This window comes from Engystomops pustulosus, chromosome 1, assembly GCF_040894005.1.
Source record: "Engystomops pustulosus chromosome 1, aEngPut4.maternal, whole genome shotgun sequence".
Classification (NCBI taxonomy): Eukaryota; Metazoa; Chordata; class Amphibia; order Anura; family Leptodactylidae; genus Engystomops; species Engystomops pustulosus.
Genome location: NC_092411.1, coordinates 95,974,954 through 95,998,712, shown reverse-complemented (window position 1 = coordinate 95,998,712; position 23,759 = coordinate 95,974,954). Strand labels below are relative to the sequence as shown.

General features: G+C 39.4%; 2 protein-coding genes across 2 annotated transcripts in view; both read right to left on the bottom strand.

The window, feature by feature from the left end:
- Nucleotides 1-723: 723 nt before the first annotated feature.
- SEC14L2 (SEC14 like lipid binding 2) lies at nt 724-20,816 on the bottom strand. The gene is made up of 12 exons (XM_072148888.1): nt 20,657-20,816; nt 15,927-16,008; nt 14,523-14,566; nt 13,473-13,535; nt 10,734-10,922; nt 9,493-9,588; nt 9,348-9,408; nt 8,733-8,816; nt 6,518-6,624; nt 5,794-5,933; nt 5,314-5,483; nt 724-1,364 (listed from the first exon to the last, which is right to left on the bottom strand). Exons 1-12 carry the CDS (start codon nt 20,708-20,710, stop codon nt 1,222-1,224), a joined length of 1,233 nt encoding a protein of 410 aa, XP_072004989.1. The 5' UTR covers nt 20,711-20,816; the 3' UTR covers nt 724-1,221.
- CCDC157 (coiled-coil domain containing 157) overlaps nt 15,927-23,759 on the bottom strand; it is a 30,268-nt gene continuing 22,435 nt past the window's right edge. The window contains exon 11 of the mRNA XM_072148872.1: nt 15,927-16,008. Coding sequence (XP_072004973.1) covers nt 15,993-16,008 — 16 coding nt within the window. The 3' untranslated portion in view covers nt 15,927-15,992. The remainder of the gene's footprint in view (nt 16,009-23,759) is intronic.

Here is a 23,759-nt window from a genome sequence, read left to right as displayed (position 1 = left end):
CTCAAGGGGGCTGTGACCAATGCATTTCCCACCCTAGGCTTGTACTTGAGTCAATTGGTATTTCCAGTTTTTTGTGTCAAAATTAGGGGTCTCGGCTTATACTCGGGTCGGCTTATACTCGAGTGTATACGGTAACTAACTTGCTGAACTGATTTTACTGCTACCATGTATTTTGTACTCTGTGTAACTATATATCTCTACTGTGTATATTGTTTTGTCTACTGTGTCCTTAAGGCTATTAAATATAAAATATAATCTGTGTTGCTCTTTTATCTCGATCCACGAATCCCCACGTCCGAGTCTCGGTTATATACATGCTACCGGGTTGGTTCCTCACCCTATATAATCCCGTTACGGACCGGGCTTATATAAAAGGAGAACTGGTGGTAGCTCCTTGAGTTCAGGGCTGCGTTCCTTATTGTTGTGCCAGAAGTTGTGTGGACAACTGTAAATCACTTTCTGCGCCTCTCAGAACCCGTGCGTTCTGGGAGTGTCTATAAAAGGATAACTAAGTGACCTTGCTTACCCTTCAGGGGTCCGAAAGCTTGCGGTTTCCTTTACACATGGTATATGTCAGCACGTCAGAGCACCCGGAGATTACTACCATATTCTTCAGCAATCAGTCTTGGGGATCCTTCACTTGTTAGAACTATTTTAAGATATTCTCTAACCTTCACTTGTTTTACATCTTGCTATTAGGAAGTTACTACTATTTACAGAAGATTCATTCACACTTTTTATTGATTGGCTAATGAGGTCAATATACACAACACAAGTTGCTCATAAAAGGATACAGTATCAGTCACTTAGTTATGAAATAAAATCTCATTAAAATCAAAGACTTTAAAACTTTATCCATGGGTATTCTGAGGTATGCAGCCTATTCTCATCATCATGAAGGATGAACTCTACAAAAAAAATCTTAAACAATACAAATCTTTAAAAAATGGACTATGCTTCAAGTATCTCTAAGCCTTTGGAACTTATTTCAAGCATTATTGTTTCACTAGTCGTTAGTATATTCTTCTTATAAACCGATAATTCTGAGTATTGCTCTCTGTATCATCCGAAATGCAATGAGGCACATGACACTTAAAACAGATTTCAGGTTGGGCAAATGTCTTATTGCGTGTTCATAATCTTAGCTGGCTTCTCCAATCGGGGCAGTTACCAAAGTTTCACAGCAGGACTTCAGGTTGTGATAGAGAAGGTACTATACTTTCAGAGGCTGAGGCTGCTCTCCAACTTATCTTCTAGTTTTTGGATCTTTTCTTCAGAGCCTCGGTCTGGCAGTAGGACTTCTACAGTAAAGCTGATCTTCTTGGAATGTATATAACTGTATGTATTATCAAATCGAAGTACATCTGCATGGGGACAAAAAGTGAATAAATAAAAAATTAAATACTTCGGTTTGTTACTTTAGCAAAAGTGTTATAGGTGGCTTGTTTGCGCTTTGCAATCTAATGATACAATAAAAGTGAGGCTAAATGCACACTGAACTTCGGCCAGGTGGAGAAAAGGGAAGGGGGGTGAGTGCTCCTCACCCCTCCCCTCCCCATATGAAGCCTGGTGACTGCACTGCAAATCAGGTCAATAATACAACCTGCTCTATCTTTAATGGCATTGCCACCCGGCTCGATCACAGTGCGGTTAGACACAATGAAGAAGATTTATCAGAAGTGTCTGAGAGCTCAACTTTCATTTGGCCACAGCGGTTTATAAAATCAAAGCTGAGCTCTGATTGGTTTCCATAGGCAAATAGAACAGTTTTCCCTCAGACACTTCTCCCCAAATGTGCTCACCCCACCATGACAGGGTTTAATACACCTCTATGGGCTGCACATGGCCATGAAACCTAAAGTTCTAATTATACACTAGTGCTGTTGCGTTACTACCGCCCCTCCCTCTGTGTCCCGGCTACTGCACTCATAAGCCTAAGTCTGGCCCATCCACCTCCTCTCAAAACGCCCAAAAGCACAGGTGACTACCCGCCCATCCCAGTGCGTGACAGAACAGTCGGCCGCATTGCTCCTCCACCCAAGTCTTGTTGAAACCCGCCCGCTGACAGTGGATGACACTCCTCCCCACACCATGCCACACCACAGTCAACGGGTGCCCGTACACCCACCCGACGGCACAGCCGCCAAAAATCCAGAAAGGTTAGTACCAATGTATGTATTTATCTATGTGTGTATATGTATGTATATATATATATATATATATAGATATATATATCTATCTATAATGTATGTGTGTGTGTTTTTGTATATGTTTTGTATATCATGTACATGTATATGCTGTATGCCCTGCCTGGCATAGAAATAAAAGCTGCCACATGGGAACAGTAACGCCCTGCGCCGGGCCACTCCCCCTGGCCGCGCCTTCCTTCATGACCCGCTGGTGTGAAGGTGGTGGATTGGGAAAAATAGGGCTAGCAATGAGCTAGCATTTGTGATTATTTCAGGATTGCTATTCCACTGACATGGCGCAGAGGCCCTGATACATATAGCCCTATATATATATAATGTGTATACAGTACATGTGATGCATATATACTGTGTTTGTATATACTGTTTGAGTTTGTATATACTCCATGTATTAGTGTATAAATGTATATATGAGTGCATAAATATGTGTGTATAAGTGTATACTTGTATGTATGTGGGTGTAAGTATATGAGTGTAGAACTTTATGTGTGTAATTGTATAAACATGGCTGTATAAGGGTAAATTTACACAAACGTAGGTGGGGGGCGTATATCCGTCCGCAAATTTACATCTATGGGCCCAGGCTCAATATGGTGAGCACAATGAGTGCTCACTGTCCTGAGCAATGGCCGCAAAAAAGATAAAGCATGCTCTATTTTTGGCCATAAGAACGGCTGTGCAGCTCTATTCTCTATGGAGAGGGGAGGTGTGAGGTTATGGGGCCCAGCCTCTCCTAGTTTCGCCCCTGCACTAGCGCTTTGGACTCCCTTAGTATTTCCCTCTTACATTCGATGTTGGACAACTACTGTAGATGCAAGGATGCTAAAAGATCCTACTGTATATTGTAAACACAACACTAGGAGGCAGTGTAGGAATGGGTTTTCACAGAAATTTAATCTAAGCTTGCATTTTTTAAACTGTCATAAAAGGTATTCAGTGTGTGCACCCAGTGCACAGTAATTTTGCAGGATTAGGCAGGAATTTAGTAAATATTCCCTGATATAGAAAAGGTGATGCACCCTGCCTAAATTAACACCTTCATGTTGCAGTGTTTTTTTCATTCATTTTTTCATTATTCCGTGTACAGAGTGAGGGCTTATTTTATGCATAAAAAATTTTACTTCTGAAATACATTATTTATTATTCCATGTCATGTACTGGGAAGCTGTAAAAAAATTCCAAATGTGGTGAAATTGGTGAAAAACCGCATTTGCGACACTTTATTGTGCGCTCAGTTTTTAGCAATATGCAGCAAACCCCACGTCTGTATGACAAGGGCTCACCTTAAGAGGTTAAATACATCGGGGTTCATTTATTATGGCCTTTCAAACGGAAAAGTGGAAGTGTTTTGTTTTGTATATCTGACCACAATGCATCCTCATAGACGCCTATGACACCCAGCAGCGGTACAGTGAGCACACACTTGTGAAATTGTACCATACTGTGCACGCGAAAAATATAACGCATTTCCAGTGTTCATGCCCAGGCGCAATGACTTGCTGTGAAGAGGGGAGGGTGCTCTGTGCACGCCTGTATGCCGCATACGCACGCGTGAAAGAGGAGGTGCAAAGTACAACTCTCCCGTCTTATACTACACCGGACTAATCATTTAGCATCAAACACAAATGATTTAGAGCATGAGGGAGCTGTCTAGTTCTACTCTGCAGGACACAGGGTTTTTCGGCTCATTTCTCGCTCTCCAACTTCAAAAATCCATAACTTTTTCATTTTTACGTGTACAGACCTGTGTGAGGGCTTATTTTGTGCGTAACAAATTTTACTTTCCCGTAATGTTATTTATTTTAACATGCCGTGTACTGCGAAGCTGAAAAAAAATTCCAAATGTGGAAAAATTTAAAAAAAACTGCACGTGCGTCACGTTCTTGTGGGCTCAGTTTTTACGACTTTCACTCTTCGCTCCAAATAACACGCCTACTTTATTCTTTGGTTCGGTGCGATCGCGGTGATACCAAATTTATACAGGTTTTATTGTGTTTTAATACATTTTCAAAAATTAAACAAATGTGTACAAAAAAGAAAAAAAAAATTTGCCATCTTCTGACACTAATAACTTTTTCATCCTTTGGTGCACGGAGATGTGTGAGGGGTCATTTTTTGCGAAATAAGGCGACGTTTTCATTGCTACCATTTTGAAATCTGTGCGACATTTTGATCATTTTTTATTTCATTTTTTATGTTATGTAAAAAGGTGTAAAAGTCGCATTTCGGACATTTGGGCGCCATTTCCCGCCTCGGAGGTCACCACTGGCCGTAACCGTTTTTATATTTTGATAGATCGGGCATTTTGGGACGCGGCGATACCTAACATGTTTGTGATTTTTACTGTTTATTATGTTTTATATCCGTTCTAGGGAAAGGGGGGTGATTTGAAATTTTAATATTTTATTAATTTTTTTCATTTTTAACTTTTTTTTTAATTTTTTTTTTCACTATATTTTAGACCATCTAGGGTACATTAACCCTAGATAGTCAGATCGCTCCTACCATATACTGCAATACTTCTGTATTGCAATATATGGCATTTTTGCAGCACATTCATTAGAATGAGCCAGCGACCTTGCCGGCGGCAATCACATGGTTAATAGCCACGATCGATGCAAGCACCGACCGCGGTTATTAGCGGTGGGGGTTTTATGCAAAATGCAAAAACCCCCACCTTTGTATGAAGAGGACTCAGCCCGTGAACCCTCTTCATACATCCCTTATACTTCTGCGCCGTAGAGCTACGGCGCAGAGCGTTAAGGGGTTAATACATATCCCCCACTGTGTCCGATGCTGGATGATTAATATGGTGCAGTATAGATCTGGCAAGTTGTATTTTGCGCCTCCTATTAGTCGGTCTAGTTTGCTGCACCACAATATTGAATTTTCTGGCAAACGGACATTTTTCAGTCCAGTGATGCCTCTACTTACCAGGACACACCCCTTTTCTGGACAAGTCTGTAAACTGCCTCTCAAACCTTTAATAAATGTATGGCAATTCAGGTGGAACTTATCCCAGTTTTTTGGTGTAGAATGATGCATCTCACCCATCATATTTTCAATAAACAAAAATTGAACACAATTGACCCTCTTTTGTACTTACATGTGCCAGGGTCAGCGCATGTCAAGGTTCCATCTTCCGGTACCATGTGAGAATTGTATCTTTCACTTTGCACAACCTCAATCATGTCTCCAGCTTTTTGTCGTTCTCCTGCCTTTGTCTTCCTGTAAACTCCGAAACCAATGTCTCCACCATCTGACTGGAACTGCCACCTTAATAAATAAACACAAGTGTGACTATTTTGCGATGTAATTGAGCAATGACGTGCAGCGTGGCTATGGAGGGTCAGAATTGTGAAGGCTTTCTGGTGAATAGTTACTGTAGGATAGTTTCCATGAAACACTTTTCTTGTATGTATAATATGAGAACTGTTACTGTAATAATTATTAATTCCTAAAGCAACAGAAGATTGACACAGCGCTGTGATAATAATCTGGTAACCTGGTAATTTATGGGATACAGCTCAAACCACAATGATGATTTCTAGATTAAATGACAGATAAAACTTTGTCATTTGCTTACCTTAGTACACAGCCTGGGAACAGAATCTCGTATTCCATTTGATGACTGGAACCTCTGTTAATATTTGCACTGTTCTCGTAATTTTGTTGGACTTGATCCCGCAAATAGTAGGATTTAGGGATGTCTCCCCCGTAATTTATCTGCAAAACAACCAGGATTTTATATCAAAAATTAAATCTAAATGTGAAAGTGAATCTGCCAAGTGGTTTGTGCTCTTAGTGATGAGTGCGGCCTGGGCTGAGCTCTGTGGTATATAAAAAGTAATGTTATATGCTATCTGATCTATATGGATAATTGCTAAGAACTGTTCCGTCATGTAACGCTTACACACAACCAGGTCTCTATTGTCTCAAGATCTTGCAGCAATTTGCATTTGCAAATTTGAAGCTTCATATTCAAGAGGTCCATGGAATCATTATTTTGCATGTGGTATGAAAAGGCCTGTGGTGTTTTAAGGAGAACATTTCATGAAATCCGCCAACTCTTCATATTTTTTAAAAGGTTCCACTCCACTGATTTATGTACAGTTCTCTTTTCTCAACCCCCTCCATTCCCCATCAATCAAGTACCATTACTATGAGCACCAAATATGCTTATTTAATGTCAGATTAATTGGCCTGGGCTGGGGCAAACAGTCTGGATTTGGATTTAGTAGAATAAAAACATTGGCTAGTGGTTCAAATTGATATAATAGATGTATTTTTCTATAGAAATGTCTCAGTACCTTGGATTTACATTTTGGGTCACCATCTGGGTCTGATAGGGTTCCTCCATAGTATTTGGGAAGTTGCTCTGCTGGAATGTATTTCTGAAGAACTTCTTTCCAGTTGTCTAGAAATGATATAATGTGTTAGATACTCATTCTATTAGTGTAATACAAAAACATGCATTTAAGGAACAAAAATAATATATTAATGTACATTTTCAAGAAAACAATATTTCTCTTGAATGTTTCCTTTTCATATTCCCTACTAGGAATTACTATACTGACATATTAGACAGGAGCTCCCCTATAGTACCCGCTCTATAGTATTGAGACCATGGAAGCTGAATTACTTGCTATGGTGACTCCATTGGCAACAATTCATTTAAATGACTGCCATGATATACAATATCTCCCCAGTGATAATTTATGACCAATCATGGCTGTTATAGAGGGAGCTTTATGTAAGGGAGAGATAAAACTGATCAGTCCATTTTTTTTCGTACAGAATGAGGCATTATGTGGAAGCAGCACTTCAAATTGATGGTATCATGTTGGGATAAACATAACTTGTTGATTACAATTTATCCTGTTTTTTTGTGATGTTAGATGGGCACAAATCATAATTAGTGGTGTTTGTGCACGGATATTCACTTTGTGCTGCTGGTTTTTGTTTTTTCTAACATAAAGTCTCAAAGGCAAAAAAAGGAGTTAGGGTGCTAAATATAGAAAGCAGAAACTGGCAGCACTCCATTCATGTGAAAAAGGGTGTTTATTCCATTGTATGCAACATTTCAGCTGCTTCACCTGCGGCCCGCCCTGCGCTCCCCGGCCCGCCCTCTTCACCTGTGGCCTGCAGCCTGTGCCCCTTCTGTCTTCCCCGGCCGAGCGCCTTGTGTCCGGGCCGCCCGCGCACCGCATATTCAGCCCGACTGCCCTCTCCTACGCGGTCCACTTCACCTGCCACCACGTCCCAACCAAGTGACATCCAGCTGGGGTGAGTATAATTGCTACATATGTAAATGCATGTATATGTGTGTGTGTGTATGCTGTATATACTGGATGTGTGTGTATATATGCTGTGTATGGCGTATATATGTGTGTATGTGTTGTATATACTGGATGCGTGTGTATATATGCTGTATATCTGTGTGTATGCTGTATATACTGGATGCATGTGTATATATGCTGTATATCTATGTGTATGTGTTGCTTATACTGGATGTGTGTGTATATATGCTGTATATCTGTGCGCATGTGTTGTATATATGCTGTATATCTGTGCGTATGTGTTGTATATACTGGATGTGTGTTTATATATGCTGTATATCTGTGCCCATGTGTTGTATATATGCTGTATATTTGTACGTATGTGTTGTATATACTAGTTGTGTGTATATATGCTGTATAGCTGTGTGTATGTGTTTTGGTATTTTAAATTTCTGGTTTTTAGGGCACACTGAGGCTCTATCGCCCAGGGCCCCACTAAAACCTGGAGCCGGCCCTGGGTGTGACATTATTTTTTTTTTTTTTATTTGTCCCACAATGGAACATGGATAAGTACATGGATAAGCCTGTGATTGCACAGGCTTTGCTTCTAGCTACAATCCTGTAAAATGACTACATATTTTCAGTTCTGTCCCTACTAATAACACTCACAAAGGAATGGTTACACAGATCTCCAGGGCCAATATCTACAACTGTCTGCACTTTTGTACGATCAGACTCCCTTTAAGGACATGAAAACATTTTTTTTTTTTACTATTTTCTGTCACATTGCTGTTCTGTCACATTGCTGTATATGGTAAGACAACACCTAGATTCAATATGCTCTCACAGACTCGCAGCTCTATGGACCACTGGAATACATTGTGCCGGGTGGTGATCATTACAATAGCAGTCAATATACCCAACTCACTACAGCTGGGCTCATTGACACATGTACCACTTAACTGTTTACATAGGTTTCACCGAATTCTCACTTCCTAAGGAGCAGTTCACACTTGCCTTCAGAAGATTCTGATCCCCTTCCATTATAAAATAGAGGAAAATATAGCACAGCAGCTAGAGTTTTTTTTTTCTGCTATTATAACTGAATTGTAAATGAAGGCAACTTTTCAGATATTGAAGTCAATAGGGAAAGGAAGATGATCTGGGCCTTGCATGTTTAAGATATTGCCTTTAGAGGCTACGCTCAGATATTAGTTTTTGTGTTTCAAAGACAAACGTTACCTACCTCCTACTACAATGATCTTCCTCCTTGTATCTTCACTCAAGAAATGTTTAACAAGGTTATATGCCACTGGGAAAAGTTTAGGAGCTGCAATAAAATATAAAAGTTGCTTAGACCAATGTGTATCATTAACTCGTATTATACTAAAAATATATTAATTCTCCAAAAGGAAATTATAATGATTGTCTCTATATGGTACATGAGTCTCAAACTCGGACATTACATAATTATAATTGAATTACTATTTTAGAGGTATTGATGTATAACATATATGATGATTATATCAATATATAATATTTTAACAACTGTAGATACATTTACACTACCGTATTTTTTGAACTATAAGGTGCACCAGATTATAAGGCACACCATCAATAAATACCTGCTAAACCGTCTAGGTTCATAAATAAGGCGCAATGGATTATAAAACGCACCGGATTATAAGGATGAATGACCAGCACACAGCAGACCTGTGCACAGTTCAAGGCAACTGCTGTCTGTAAGTACGGTTCATTTATAAGGCGCACTGGACTATAAGGCCCACCTTTGATCCCTGAGAAAAAATATTTTTTTGTGCGCCTTATAGTCCGGAAAATACGGTATACACAATGGCCTCACCTTTAATCACAAAGAGTCTCTTTAAAGCCTCAGGATAATTATCTTCAAACATTTGCAAAACCTAGAAAATATTAATTTGCAAAGAAAGATGAACAAAAAGATTTATAAACAAGTCAAGCAACTTATAGAAATGTAGTTATCTAACCTCACAATATAAATCTACAGCTGGTTTCCATAGATGCTTTAACCCCAGACCTTCAACATCATAGATCATCACAACCTCTTCAACTCTTCTCCCAAGCTGAAAAGACAAAACATTTTAACATGCAAGTTCCATAAAAAAAATTACTTTCCTATATTCTATATGTATCTATTGTTTATAGCATGCAAGCATACACTGTGATTGATGTTTACTGTGCAGTACACCTCAACCTTCTTTTTATTCTCCGTACTCCCCCTCCTCTGTACTCTACCTGTCCGGGGAAGTGGGGAGAGCGATGGCATGTGCTGAACAGCCTGGATGACACATCCATCATAGCAGGTAGTGTGCACTGTACTCATAAGGTTGTATTACATTATAGATCTATGTTATCGTGCAATAGCTATAGTGTATAGGTTACTATAACATGTTATGATGTATGTAAAACTGACATTGAATTTATCAGGTTGTATAGCAGTAACGCTAAGGAGCAAATATAATGTATTCCTTGAAGAAACCGCACCACACCGGTCTATGGCTTATTTGTATCTGGTATTTTAGTGGAATGCCATTCATTTTTAAAGACTCAGTCCTTTTTATTTTTATGCTTCCGTTCTTTACCCAACGCCTTTCAAAATTCATAACTTTTATTTTTCCAAAGCTTGTTTTCAAGCTAATGTTTTCATTGATACTATTTTAGGAACTGTATGACCCTTTGATCACTTTTTGTTCAAATTTCTGAGGATGGAGAAATGGCAGTGATTTGGACTTTGTTTTTCAGTTATGTCAATTGTAACATGGGATAATTATTTTTATATTTTCAAAGGTATCCCCTCATTTCAGAAATGGCCATTCTAGCATTTTCTGAGATGTTGGTTGTCTGTCCTTTTTTCTGTTTGCCCTATTTTTTTATCCCCCTAGGTGATTTGATCTTTCGGGTAGTCATGGCAACTATTCATTGCCCCCCCCCTCCAATGACATCATAAAAGCGATGATCAGTGCCAAGATATGGGTATAAGTGCAGCTGGTAGGCTTTTACACCACAAATTGCATTATCAGTGAGTGTTTGCTGTATACAGCGGCGGACACCAGCCCAGAGAGGGATCTGCCTGTGAACCCTCACTATACATGTTTACCAACTAATGCACATGGTTGTAAGATCAAGGTAAACATGCTTTAGTTTCTTGTGGGTTTTTTTTCTGCGTGCCTTAGATTTATATAATAGAAACATAATCGAGAGCTGTCACCTTCTCGCTCTGCTTCCGACATTCCAGATGCATTCTCTCGCAGTCTCTCATTTTGGTCTTTATAAGGTCCTGCCTTGAAGCAGAGAATAGCAAACCCTTTGGATCTAAAGGCCCGATAACATCATACCAGATTGGGCAGTCTTCTCGGTCATAACCACACAGCCCCCCTGACAAATACTTCTGGACTACCTGTCAAGAACACAGAAAGTGTGTTAGCACTGTATATGGACAACATATTATTTTTATTCAATTGTAATATTCTTCTTGTACACATACAATTAGCGATATCAGCATAAGCTAGAACCATGCAAATTACGGTGATTTACTGGTAAGTGTAGTTTCACTTTTTTTTTTTTGTAAATGAACAGTTCAGGTCAAACTAAGAAACTTTTTTTTTTTTTTTTTTTTTAAATATCATATAAAAAGAAAATGTCTTTTCCCCCTCCTATTAGCCTTACCCTTCTCCAATCTATCTGCAGGAAAGCAGACTTTGTTTCATAACAGATTTCTCCAACGGGGGGCGGATGCAGAGAATTGCATCCTTCACCCGGCCTCTGCTGAGCTTTTGCTCATGGAGGTCCCCAGTGACTCACTGTCCATGTAAGCACAGTTACACACTTGGGGAAACACTCTGAACCCTGCTGATGTTCACAACAAAATGCAAATATGCAGTATGAACCCAACCTAATTATTGAAGATGCAAACTTATGCCACTAGTTGTGCGAGGAGGAGGTTTTTGCCCAATACTTCTGTTGTGTGTATATGGGTTTTTAAACGCACAACTATAAATGAGGCAAACCTGTTATTCGTTGCTGTTTCTTGGCACATTCAAACAACTGTGTCATTAAGGGTTATCACTAATCTGACACCTTTCTATATCCAGAACAGGTTTTGTTAGCGGATCAGTTAAAAGGATTTTGCAGGTCTGGATTGTAGCCAGATAAACTGCTCAGCTTAAAATGTCTATCAAATAAACAATTCCTTCATTTTCTTTGTATATATTCCCAATTATGAAAAATTACATTTATTCAAAGCTATAAATGTCTAGTCCATATAAGCTCAGATTCTCCATAAATGTAGCAACAATGGTCACTTTTTGTCTAGTTTTGGATACTTTTTAGCTACTTTTAAATGCTCTCAGTTTTTCCTTATGGCACCTTCTGCATGTACACAGAGAATGGATTTTTTGCCTTTTATGGGCTCTGCTTGCAAAACGGCCGCAACAGTGCCAGACAGACGCCGGCGGCTGCACTTATGTAAAATATGCTGTGTGCAGCCGCAATTATAACACACCTAGTTAACATCTAAATGCCTCTGATGACGCAATACCCACAACAGGGCATTGCAGAAACGCGTCAGGCAGTGGGTGTATAGACGGAACTCATAGCTGTTTAATAACTTACCTCAGTTGTGACGCTGATTCCGCTAATCGGCACAGTGCTGGTACCCACAACTGGACCGAGCACGGCTGCTAGTATAATAAGCAGCATTCTAGTCAGCAGTAGGGGGAGACATTAAAATGAATGGGATCCTAAATTGTGACCCAATCTCCCTCTAATACATGCTGAAAGCCCGATTTTTGTGTTTGTAAAGTGGCTGAAGAGTGGCCCCATTTTTTAAAACTTCTAAATAAAGATTATAAATTTTAAGTGTTCTACTCAGGCAGAATAATATTATATCTTAAGAACATAAATTTCCTATCAACTATTCAAACTTTGAGTTTTACTAATCTCTGCTTGCAAACATAATGGCAGAGCAGGGCAGAAACAAGAGCTGCATGGCTTTACAGTCGAAAACTGGGGTGTGATGCACCAGAATTAAGATGTCGGTACCTCTTGATCGCTGCACTTGTGGTGCTGGAGGAGCGAAAATTAAAAACCAATGCACAGTGCATTGGGAACCTGTCAGTCAAATTAACCCCCTAAAACCAAATATATTTTCATAAACATCCATTTACAAAGCATTTCCCCTATCCCTACCATTGTTCCTCTCCATGCCTATAAGCTAAAAAGAAATCTACCATCAAAATCAAGCATGATAAACTAGGGACACTTACTTGTAGAACAAGGCACAGGTACCGTGATAATCTTTTATATCCATTTATGTCATCTTTCCTTCTGAAATCAACTTTTGAAATTATGGTAATGAGACAGAAATGTTATGGGCGTTTTATCAGACCCTCACAGATTTACAGGCTGTTACACTGTCTCCCCTCCTCCTCTGCTCCGTCAGTACTTCCCCCTGCTTTCCTTTACGTAATCTCACTGCAGCCCTAGAAGTTTTAGCACACAGTGGAAAAGGGGAAGTGCTCCTGCACCCTGTAACAGCCTGTGAAGCTACAGCACAGAGGGCCTCTGGGAACATCCCCAGAAGCCCTTCAGCCTCATTAGAATAATTTTAAAAGTTGATTTTTAGAAGGAAGGAGGCCATGGATAACAGATATAAAAAGCTTACCACAGTCACAGTGCCTGGATCTATGCATAAGTGGCCCTGGTTTATCAGGCTGGGTTTTAGCGGTAGATTTCCTTTAAAAATTCTTAATTCAAAGTTATAAATGCAATTTTTTTTGCAGATAATAAAATATACTGTGAAACATGTCAATGAGCCATAGTGTGTGGATGCAGAATGGAAAAAAAAACTTATATTTTCTTTGTAGGATCCACTTCTGGTTTTGGCTTTCAAATACTGATGATAAATACTGACCAAAGTACTACCATGTAAAACTAGCCCCATACTTACTTCTGGAGGCTGCCACTTCTCTAGTGCGTTGTCAGAATCCATGTGTTTCCGAAATTCCAAGTGCTGCAGAAAAATAATAAAACAAGTAAATTAGCATTTCTTATTCATTTCAATTCAAAGCAACAGAAATATACAGAGCCAGAATGGATGGATTTACTTTGCTCTCCAAACACGTGTACTGAATTGTGTACACATAGATACTGGCTGGCAGTGGCTCAAGCAGAATTATTTCTTTATTTTTATAACCTATAAAGAGTGGCTGGACCATTATACATGCATTTTACCTCCTGTGTTTCACCTTCTTCCTCATAGATTGTAAGCTTTTGTGAGCATGGTAGTCTCCTATCATTCATATCATTGTTTCAACTGATGACTATTTTTTACTTTTAATGATGGAGATTTAGGAATCAATTTCCTAGGCGTTGTAAGGCTTAAAATGGATATTTTACCATTCCCACCAAACTCCAACTCTTTTCATCCATTAGATGTTGCTCCTCTAATTCCCAGTAATGATATCCCAAATATGCTAACTAGGCTAACCTGTCAGGCGGCCAATGCCAGGATGTCCACCTCATCTCAGGACAGCCCATGTGACTGAATAGAACTTTTTAACTTTTTAACCGGAGCAAGCTTACAACGTTTTGGCATATTCTTGAAGGGGTGGTCCGGGAAGGTGGTGATTACCGCATGAAGCCTGGCAGTCACCGCCGTCCTATGGTGTGGGAGAGGCGGTCCAGAGGAGAAGCAGAGGAGAAGGCAGTGCCTCGGACCGCCTACTCATGAATACATCGGACCGCTGTAAGCTTGGTCCAGCGTTCCTAGGGTATGGCGCTGCAGTTTTTGCTAGCTTTATCAGAGGGTTCCGATGATGCTAGCACTTTAACACCACTACACCTGAGGTAGCGCTAGGAGCTGCTTACTTTAGGAACTACCTCCTAGTGCATTTTTTTAGGATGACAGGTCCTCTTTAATGTTAGCAAACCTCTGAGTTTTAATACAAGGGTTCAAGTTCACATTTATTATTATTCTTCTGCAGGATAAAGTCCTCACCTTTCGAAGCATACTTTCTGATTTCTGCAGGTTAAAGCATCGGGCTGGGAGATGGGACAGAAAGGAGAAGAGATTAAACTGAGATTATAGGGATATTACATTACAGACACATAATCCATAATCCTTAACCCTGCTATGACAAAACTGCCGTGCAGCAAAAAGAAAAATAATTGCAGATTTATTTGTAAAAAAATTAAGCAGCCCAGTTTAGCAGTCATTTTGTCATTTGGTCTGGGAATGATCTGTATCAGTGATATTCATAATCTACGATTCTCTATTATCCAATTGAGAAAAAATATGACATTGGTATTGAACATAATAGCAGTGCTCAGAATGAACTCCCATCCAGGAACATATTTGTAGTTACTATCCTCTACCTGAGACAGTGTACTCAGAGGCATTTGGCTAATACTTGTCTAAGAAAACTGACCAGAGCCATAATGTCAATTTGCATGATCCTCTGATTTGAGTCCTTATCAGACAGGGATCAGCATTTAGTGTACACAGAGAGGACTAGAGTTACTAATCCATAGCCATAGTACTACTCTGTACAGTCAATATTAACTTATCTTATTATCTCTCCCTCCCTATTTTCCTCATGGTGACACTGTTTAGTTATACCCTACAAACACTTACTATTATATTTAAAAAAAAGTTTTTTTTAAAAGTTTTTTTCATTTATGTCTAAAAAAAGGTAGTTAATTGTGCGATAAATAAATAAACCCTGTTGGTCCATTATTGAATACATTTTTTAGGAGAAAAGGGGCACTAAATACAAGCACATACTGTCGGCCATGGACAAATGTTATTGCCAACTTCCAAATTTACAACCATTTCCAGCCACCAGTTAGCACGTGAGTATTACTTACCATAGTGGTCACATTGTAATATAGGATATTGTTGCTATTTACCAACAATTAACTTGAAGTTAACTTATGATGATCTATGGCAATAAAGCCAAAACTAAATGAACTCTTATCTTGTGAAATATAGTTACGAGGCTGCTAATAAAGTAAGATGATAACCATATTCCACAGAAACCTTATGTATGGGCAAATCTGTTATCTTTTACCTCAGTTATCAATAACTGGTTTTGAACTTTTTATATCAGACTTGGTGTTTGACTCTGGCAGCTGTAATGTTACCAATCTGATATCCAGAAATGTCATCACAGCCATAGTGGAAGGTCCAGTCATGACTGATAAAGACGTGCCAGCATGGATATCACGTGTAGACAAAAAACCTGCTTTAGATGTTCAACTTTCACCATCCTAATAACTTTTCAGGGGGTAAAGGGCTTAGATGCTGATAAATGTGCAGCTTTCAGCAGTTATAGACATCATTTTATACCCTGATGCCTTATCACATTATTGCACTTAGGAGACCTGTTGATATTTTTCTTACCTCGGAGCCAGCGCAGCAGAAAGTGGTCATCTTGACTATACGGAGGGAACTGGGGCAAAATATCTTTTACATTCTCCCGAAACTGTGGACAAGGAAAACTGAGCATTAAAAAACTTGTATGTAAAGATCTATTGCAAGTGCTAAAAGCATTACACACATAACCATATAAATACATTAGAAATCCTGCTTGTAGATATTAGATTGATGGATAGATAAGCCAACACTTTATTGGGCAGAATGAATGTCCCCATATGAATATTTTAGAAACCATATGAATATATGAAGGCCTCATTGTAAATATTAGGTGATTGAATGGTTAAGCCAACAGTTTATTTCATAGTATGATTGGTTTCCATTGGACTGGCAGTTTTTTTCCAACATTTCCCCTACACAGACAACACATGGTATAGAAAGCATAGTATAAAAAATAAGAACTGATTTGGCAAGCTCTGTGTAGCGCTGCTGAATATGTTGGTGCTATATAAATAAAGGAATTATTAAGAAGATTTTACAACTGCTAGCCAGCAGCTCCTGGAAGTGAAGAGAAGCTTTTTCAAGCATTTCATTTGCATTGTATGCAGATATAATATTAATGTGATTTGCTTTTTGTTACCTTGTGGGAGAGGAAGTGTTTTTCTGGAGTTTACATGGTTATATTTTCTTTGAAATTGTCTTGAAAAATAAGCTTTGTAATACTGAAAACCACATCGAATAATTTTGTGTATATATAGTACTATCACAAATTACATTTAAAGGGTACCTGTCAGCAGAATTGACCTAATAAACCTCTACCAGTATGTTGTGATGTTGCTTAGCACCTTCCTGATCATGTTTCTTTCATGGCCCAGTGTGGTGGCATCATCTAGAAAATCAACTTTGAAGTGAGATGTAATCTGGTTGTATAAAGTCAAGGAGGCGGAGTGTATAACACTGAAGTCAAGCTCTCTCTTCCTCAGAAAGCCTCCTTTACTGTAATTGATGGGCCTGCATTCAGGGACATCACTAACCAGATCTCCTGAAGTCCGATGCATGATGTCAATCACAGAGGTGGAGGTGTTCTAAATTAGTGAGAGCTTGACTTTCATTTTAAACTATCCGCCTGCTTGACTTTATACAACCAATTTACATCTCACTTCAAATTTGATTTTCTGGGTGAGGAACCATGCTGGGCTATGAAAGAAACATGATCTGGAAGGTGTAAAGCTACTAGACAACATACTGGTAATCGTTTATTAGGCCAATTTTTGACAGGTTTCCTTTATTTTATGCCAGAACTTTACTTAAAGTTCCTGATCCCACACAGTCCCTCCCATGATGCAATCCTTTCCTAGCGATATGTCTACCAGCTCTGGAGAATGGGTGCAATCTTTCTCTACGCATGAATAATCACTACCATCTACTACTACTATCATGTCTAGAAAATGTCACAAATATAGCCTCACACTTTCCACCACTGGTATTACTAAGTCATTACCTTGAACATATGTGAGTGCAAGCTCAAGATGCAACAATCAAAAAGTTCTTTTAGTAAGCCCTTCTATAATTAGAGTGAGAGTTTTTTCCAATTAAGAACTGCTCTTTATGCCATTGAATAGCCATTTAGTTATAGCATTATGGGTTTTTGTATCAGACGTTTCCTGGAATAACCCTTTAATATAAGTTTTTGTTGCAGCAACAGTCAAGCAAATACAATGACGGCCAACATATACTGTATTCATAAAACATAGGGACTACTACTATTTACAGTTGGCATTGGCCAGGGTTTATCTAATCCTCCTTCCATAGGTCATGGAGCATGTTTAGAAAGCATGAAAAGTAATTCCCAAAGCACCACCCCTATGGTCAAATGTGATATCTCAATAATGATTCAGGGAAAAAAAAAAAAAACATAGTACATTTTCTAATTGCAGCCATCTTTTTAGGCATAATGAAACATTTTATATAGTTAATCTGTCTCCTGAATAGTGTGAGCTAGTTTCATAGGATTTAGTGCCTCCCCACTCTAAACACTTAATTCTGATGTAAAACAACATGCAATGATGCCTGCTAATGGGATAGAGGGGAGGAAGCCTCAACATGGCTGCACATTCTTCCTGCCTTAGGAATCATAGCATGGTTGTTATAGCAATCTATTCACTGTGACTCTATAGTGGCACACTGGCACATTTCTCCAATGTTCCTATAGCACCAGACACTTGTTGCTGTAATTTTCAATTGGTGTGGTGTAAGGTTTCACATTCTGTGATATGTGTATCTTCACAACTGCCTCAAACATACTTAAGGGGTACTTCCACAAAGTACACACAATGAAAGGTAGTTCACTGTCCAGACTGGCAGTCATAAGAGGGAACTAAAAGGATATGGATGGATGTACAGTGCACTTTATAATAAGGGACATCACACCACAAGCAAAAAAATACTAATGGTCATGCTGAAGAGGCGATAAAATGGGCAGTACACTGGTATGGATTCATGGTTTATGTGTAACATCTGGTTGGTCTTACAGATGTAAAGAACGCCATATAAATGCCATAGGTGGACCTGGCCTCGGAAGCTTATAGACTTTTGAGCTTGTTTTCATTCAATCAATGTTTTGGGAACTCGTTTTACAGCATATTTCGGGAAAGTTAGGCGAGTGTTCCTTGTCTGTGCCTCTCTATCAATAGCTGCATGACAAATATCCTCGTATCAGGTGTGCGATGGCACCCAGGTCATAAACGCAGTGGCCTCTGAAGTCAAGGTCCCTTCTTTGCTCTATGAACCCGATTAGATAAATCAGTTGCATTAACTCTTGGATGACATCCAGTTTTTGCTTATAATAACTGTAATGGGTGTTACTCAGGGACAAGCCTAAAGAAATAAATATCTATATTAAGTGGAATATATTATTACTATTGACTTGATCACTTTCCATATTTGCTTTAACACTTGGTAGGATTATATTCTTATGTTAACTCCAAATATCCAAGTCACTTCTCTAAATATTATAATAATCCTTTTCATCAGAAAATAAATATGTTCTTAAATACACCTTAAACTCCCATATTGACTCTAACAAGAATCATGAATCTGGAGAGGAAGATATAAGTAGGGATAAGTGAATGCGTGCTATTTATGGATACTTGTTTTATATGTGTATTTGTGGGTGGGCCATTTCTCTAAGTAGTCACTGTATATAGATACATTATTAGGGAAAGTATTCACTGTATAAGTAGTCACTGTATATAGATACATTATTAGGGAAAGTATTCACTGTATAAGTAGTCACTGTATACAGATACATTATTAGGGAAAGTATTCACTGTATAAGTAGTCACTGTATATAGATACAATATTAGGGAAAGTATTCACTGTATAAGTAGTCACTGTATACAGTTAGTGGAAGAACTGTACTAGAACACACACAAGCATCAGCTTTATATGCAGACTTCTCCATGCTGTGCTACATAGAAGGAATATGGAGCTCAGGTACTCCCATTGTAGAGTTCAGGTTGGTTTCCATTTATTTAAAGAATAGGCAACAAATCCTTTGTGGGACAATTTCTTGACCAATCTAAAGTAGATGAGCTGCCCCTGCATGAATCACTAACAAAGTGGAGTGTAATGCACTCAAAAGTCTAGCAAACTTACTGAGCCTTGTCAAGCAGGTGTATGGGTATATTCATACTTCTTTTTGGTAGCTTAAAAAATGACAGCTCTGCTTTATAACCATACAAGGCATTTCAGTGTCTGCCCATCTGGTGCGTTTGGTAAGTGTAGCATTCAACAAAGCTGCCAAGGTAGGCCAGGGTGCGTTTATTCTGGTCAATATGATTCAATGAAGCCATAATAACATGAGAAAAAGGGTAGCTATTTCAGATTTTGTTGCTGCCTTTTTATTTGTGGATTTTGTTAAGGAAACTTAACTTGTATTGGTCAGAAAGGATCACCTGACAACATATTTCCAATAAGAATATTACTTTGTGATATTACTTGTGCATTGTGCTCTAACTTACATAAATTAACTGTATAATGAAGATGCATGGATCTCTAATTTATATTACTCATGGCAAATGGTTTGTATCCGTCGAGTCTAAACAGCAAAATCACTAAAATAGAAGCAGAGATGAAATACTGAAATAATAGATCTATAAAATGTTTCCACCTGTGGATGTAAACAAGACTGGACCATTCACTGACAGCAAGTACATTTTCTGCATTCTGAACCCTTCCCATACCATGGGGCACATGACCATGTAGAATATATTACCTCTGCCTTTATAAAACAGGCAAAGAAACAGGAAAGTTACAAAGATTGTATAGTACACCCCAGAAAATCCCATTCTCTACCCCACAGACTTGTTGTGTGGGCTAGTAGTGGAAAGAATTTATGATTCTGAGTTATTTTGCTCTTTTCCAAGACTTGATGTAGAATATATGAGAGAAGTATTGTATAGGTGAGCATTCCTGCCAGTGTGTACAATGCTGCCCTGTGTGATGTGACTACTGCTGTACCCAGCTGGCACACTCCAGGGATTACTGTACCAGCTATGGCTCCAGAGAATACTATTCTGTACTCAGCAGGAAGCGGGTGGAAACGACTGGCAGTGCCATGGGATTCACATAGTCATAACCAGCGGGGGCACAGAGGGAAGGGGTAATGGGAGAGCGATGCCATGCAGGGTGCTGGGGCAGCCGGATGAATGACACATTGGCAGAGTGCATAGCGGGCAGTACATGATGGGGCTCACCTGGGCCAGGGCCTCCGCCTGCTTGGGGCTCAGGTCACCAACCCTTCCACTCATCCTGGCACCTGCCTTGCTCTCTTCCGCCAGCTGCTGCCTGTGTGTGCCCGGGAGGGTGTGCCGCGGCTGTCACACGCAGTCACAGGGCTTCCCTGTATTATTACAGCCCCCGGGCCCCGCCTCTGGGAGGAGCGAGCGGCCTCTCCGCTTCCTTAAAGGAACAGTGCGCCCTTTATTACCGAGTGACCGCCAAAGGAGGGGGAGTCCTGCACAAGCCTCTCCTCATCTGCCTGACAGGAATCTTCATTCACATGCACACTTACCACAGAGCTGCCACTCATCCTCTCACACAGGCAGCTGTAGCATATAGCATATGTACTATGTAATGTCTATATTATATCACCAATACAAACAGAGCACATGGTGACTTCTATTCCTATAGGTAAACTCCTTTTTCATGTCATAGGGGACTTGGTTTAAGAGTAACTAAACCTTTGAAGCAATTTCTTTTCATTTCATAAATGGACATAACACGTGATAATAGTAAACTTTGAAATATACTTCATTACATAAAGCAGTTTCTCTGTGGCCTTTTTTGTCTGTTCTTTCTCCTGTAGTGATCAGTGTGTCTGAAGTTAAGTCCATACACAGCAGATAGATAAGGACATGAGGCAAATGGATAACTCTTTCCATATCTCTACATAATATTTTACTTGATAATTTAGCTCAATCCAGTGACTGTAAAGAGTTAATTCATTGGAAACTTTATCAACGTCTTATCTATCAGCTGGAGAATGGAGTAATGACGGCAATTCAGCTTTACTGTATACACACAACTAAAAGCAGGAAGAGAGGAGTAAAAAATTCAATCTTCTTTCCTACAGTATATTATAAAGTTCACTATTATCTGCAATATTCATTAATACAATTTGGCAATTTGGAAGTTTAGTTACACTTTAAGGTAGCTGTCAGACGAATGTGTGTCCGTCGTAGCATACCATGGCGGGCACATGTCAGCGACGGGAAGAGGATGAGGGGGTGAGCGCCGCTCCCCCCTGCGCCTCACCATAGAGAAACATGGGGCACGGCGCAATATCCGGGGAAACATAGGACATGTCCTATCTTTCTCCCGGCCATGGAACAGTACGGCGCCATGCGCCCATTGCGGTTATTGTGCCCATATACGTCCCCCAACCGTCGTCTGAATGCAGCCTAAGTCCTTTACTTACCTCCACCGACATGCTTAAACATGATCATGTTGTGCTGTCTTCACTTCATGATTTGTAAAGCTATACAGAATATGATGGAGCTATATAAATAAAGATTATTAATAGGATGGCTGGAGACCTAATGAAGGCCTTCAGGTCAGTCACAAGTATTTGCCTATTAGAAGGGTGAAACATGAAGAATTCTTTTGTAGATCTTGAAAACATTATAAAACCTATATAAATGTGTTATCTCAGTGATTGTACTGACTCAAAGAATAAAGTAGATATTTGGGGCGCACAGTGAAAGCCATAAAATCCAAGCCCACAAAAAATGGCGCAAATATTTTTTCACCAATTTCACTGCATTGGGATTTTTTTTCCTGCTTCCCAGTACACGGCATGGTATATTAAATATCGTCACTATGAAGTGCAATTTGTTACGCAGGAAACAAGCCCATAAATTGCTCTTTACATGGAAAATAAAAAAGTTATGGAATTTTGAAAGTGGGGAGTGAAAAAAGAAACAAAAATGAAAAAGGGGCAGGTCGTAAAGGGGTTAAAAATATGCACCACTGAATAAACTGCTATTTTCACCAAACAAGCCCACAAGTACAGTAGCTATGATGAAAGAATGTTTAAAATTTTTGGTCTCTTGTAAAGGTGAGAAAATATGAGAAAGTACTTGTACATTTAGACCTCATAAAGGCTGGTTATTAAAGGGTTAACTAAGCCATATTATAGGAGGTATAAAGGTAGAATTAAAGGTGCTAAGTTGATCCAGGTCTATTATCAGCCTCAGCCACGGTGGTCTTGCACATGGCCAAGTCTTGCACATTTTAAGACCGTGTGTGAAACCAGACGGATTGTGTAATACTAGGAAACAGGCTGCACTGTCTGTCTACACAATCTATGGCTCAACCGGGCCGTAACCTGGGTGTAGCACACAGTCGAGTGAGTTCTCTTCACCCCTTCCCTCTCCACAGCAAGTCAAGTGGCTTAGTGACGGTGCCACAGTTTGGCACATTTACGACATGGAGAGAACATACAAACTCTATGCAGATGTTGACCCTGGGACTTGAACCCAGGACTCCAGCGCTGCAAGGCTGTAATGCTAACCACTAAGTCACCATATGATATTTCTTCCCTCTCTAGCTGATAACTCTGTAAGCCTTATTGTAGGAAAATGCTTAATTGGTGCCAATGAGACCTTTCTGTAAAATAATTGCAGCATGTGTTACACAACAAAACTAATCCAATCCAATTATACATTTATTGCTGTAGTTTACGGCATGTTTCTTATCTTGCTATCATGTTATTACATAACGTCTGCTAAAGCTCAAGTAGATATAAAGTAAAATGATAATGATAACGTTCAGTCACGTGAAGGCACAACCTTGAACAATATTATTTCAAACAAAGTAAAGTAAAGCTCGGCCTGAAGTCGCTATCAACATTAGAAACTATAATGCTCGGAGCCATTGAGCTCATATTGCCTCTAAGAGTCCTATATGTGTGCACAGCAGCCTGAGCCAGCATAGGGAGAGGGGGACATGCTTCATGTGGCTTATCCTCCTCAAGAACAAAAAGATCAGGCATGCTGAAATGTAACATCCCATTATTCATGGGCTTTATGTCTGTTGCGAGGTGAAAGTAGGGAGGGCCATACACATTACATTGTCAGGGGTCACGGGGAATATTCGGTTAGAGAAACACCTCAAATTGCAAATCTAATTAGAGTTCAAAGATAATTTCCCATGTAATCTACTCATTGTTCTGTAAGTCATATTTGCAGGAGTGGATAATCCATTCTGCTCCTTCAGACCCCTTTATCTTTTTTAATCTTTAATTGTGATAATATGCTAATTTACCAAAGAGGCTACTGGGGCGTGAGTAGCCAGAGC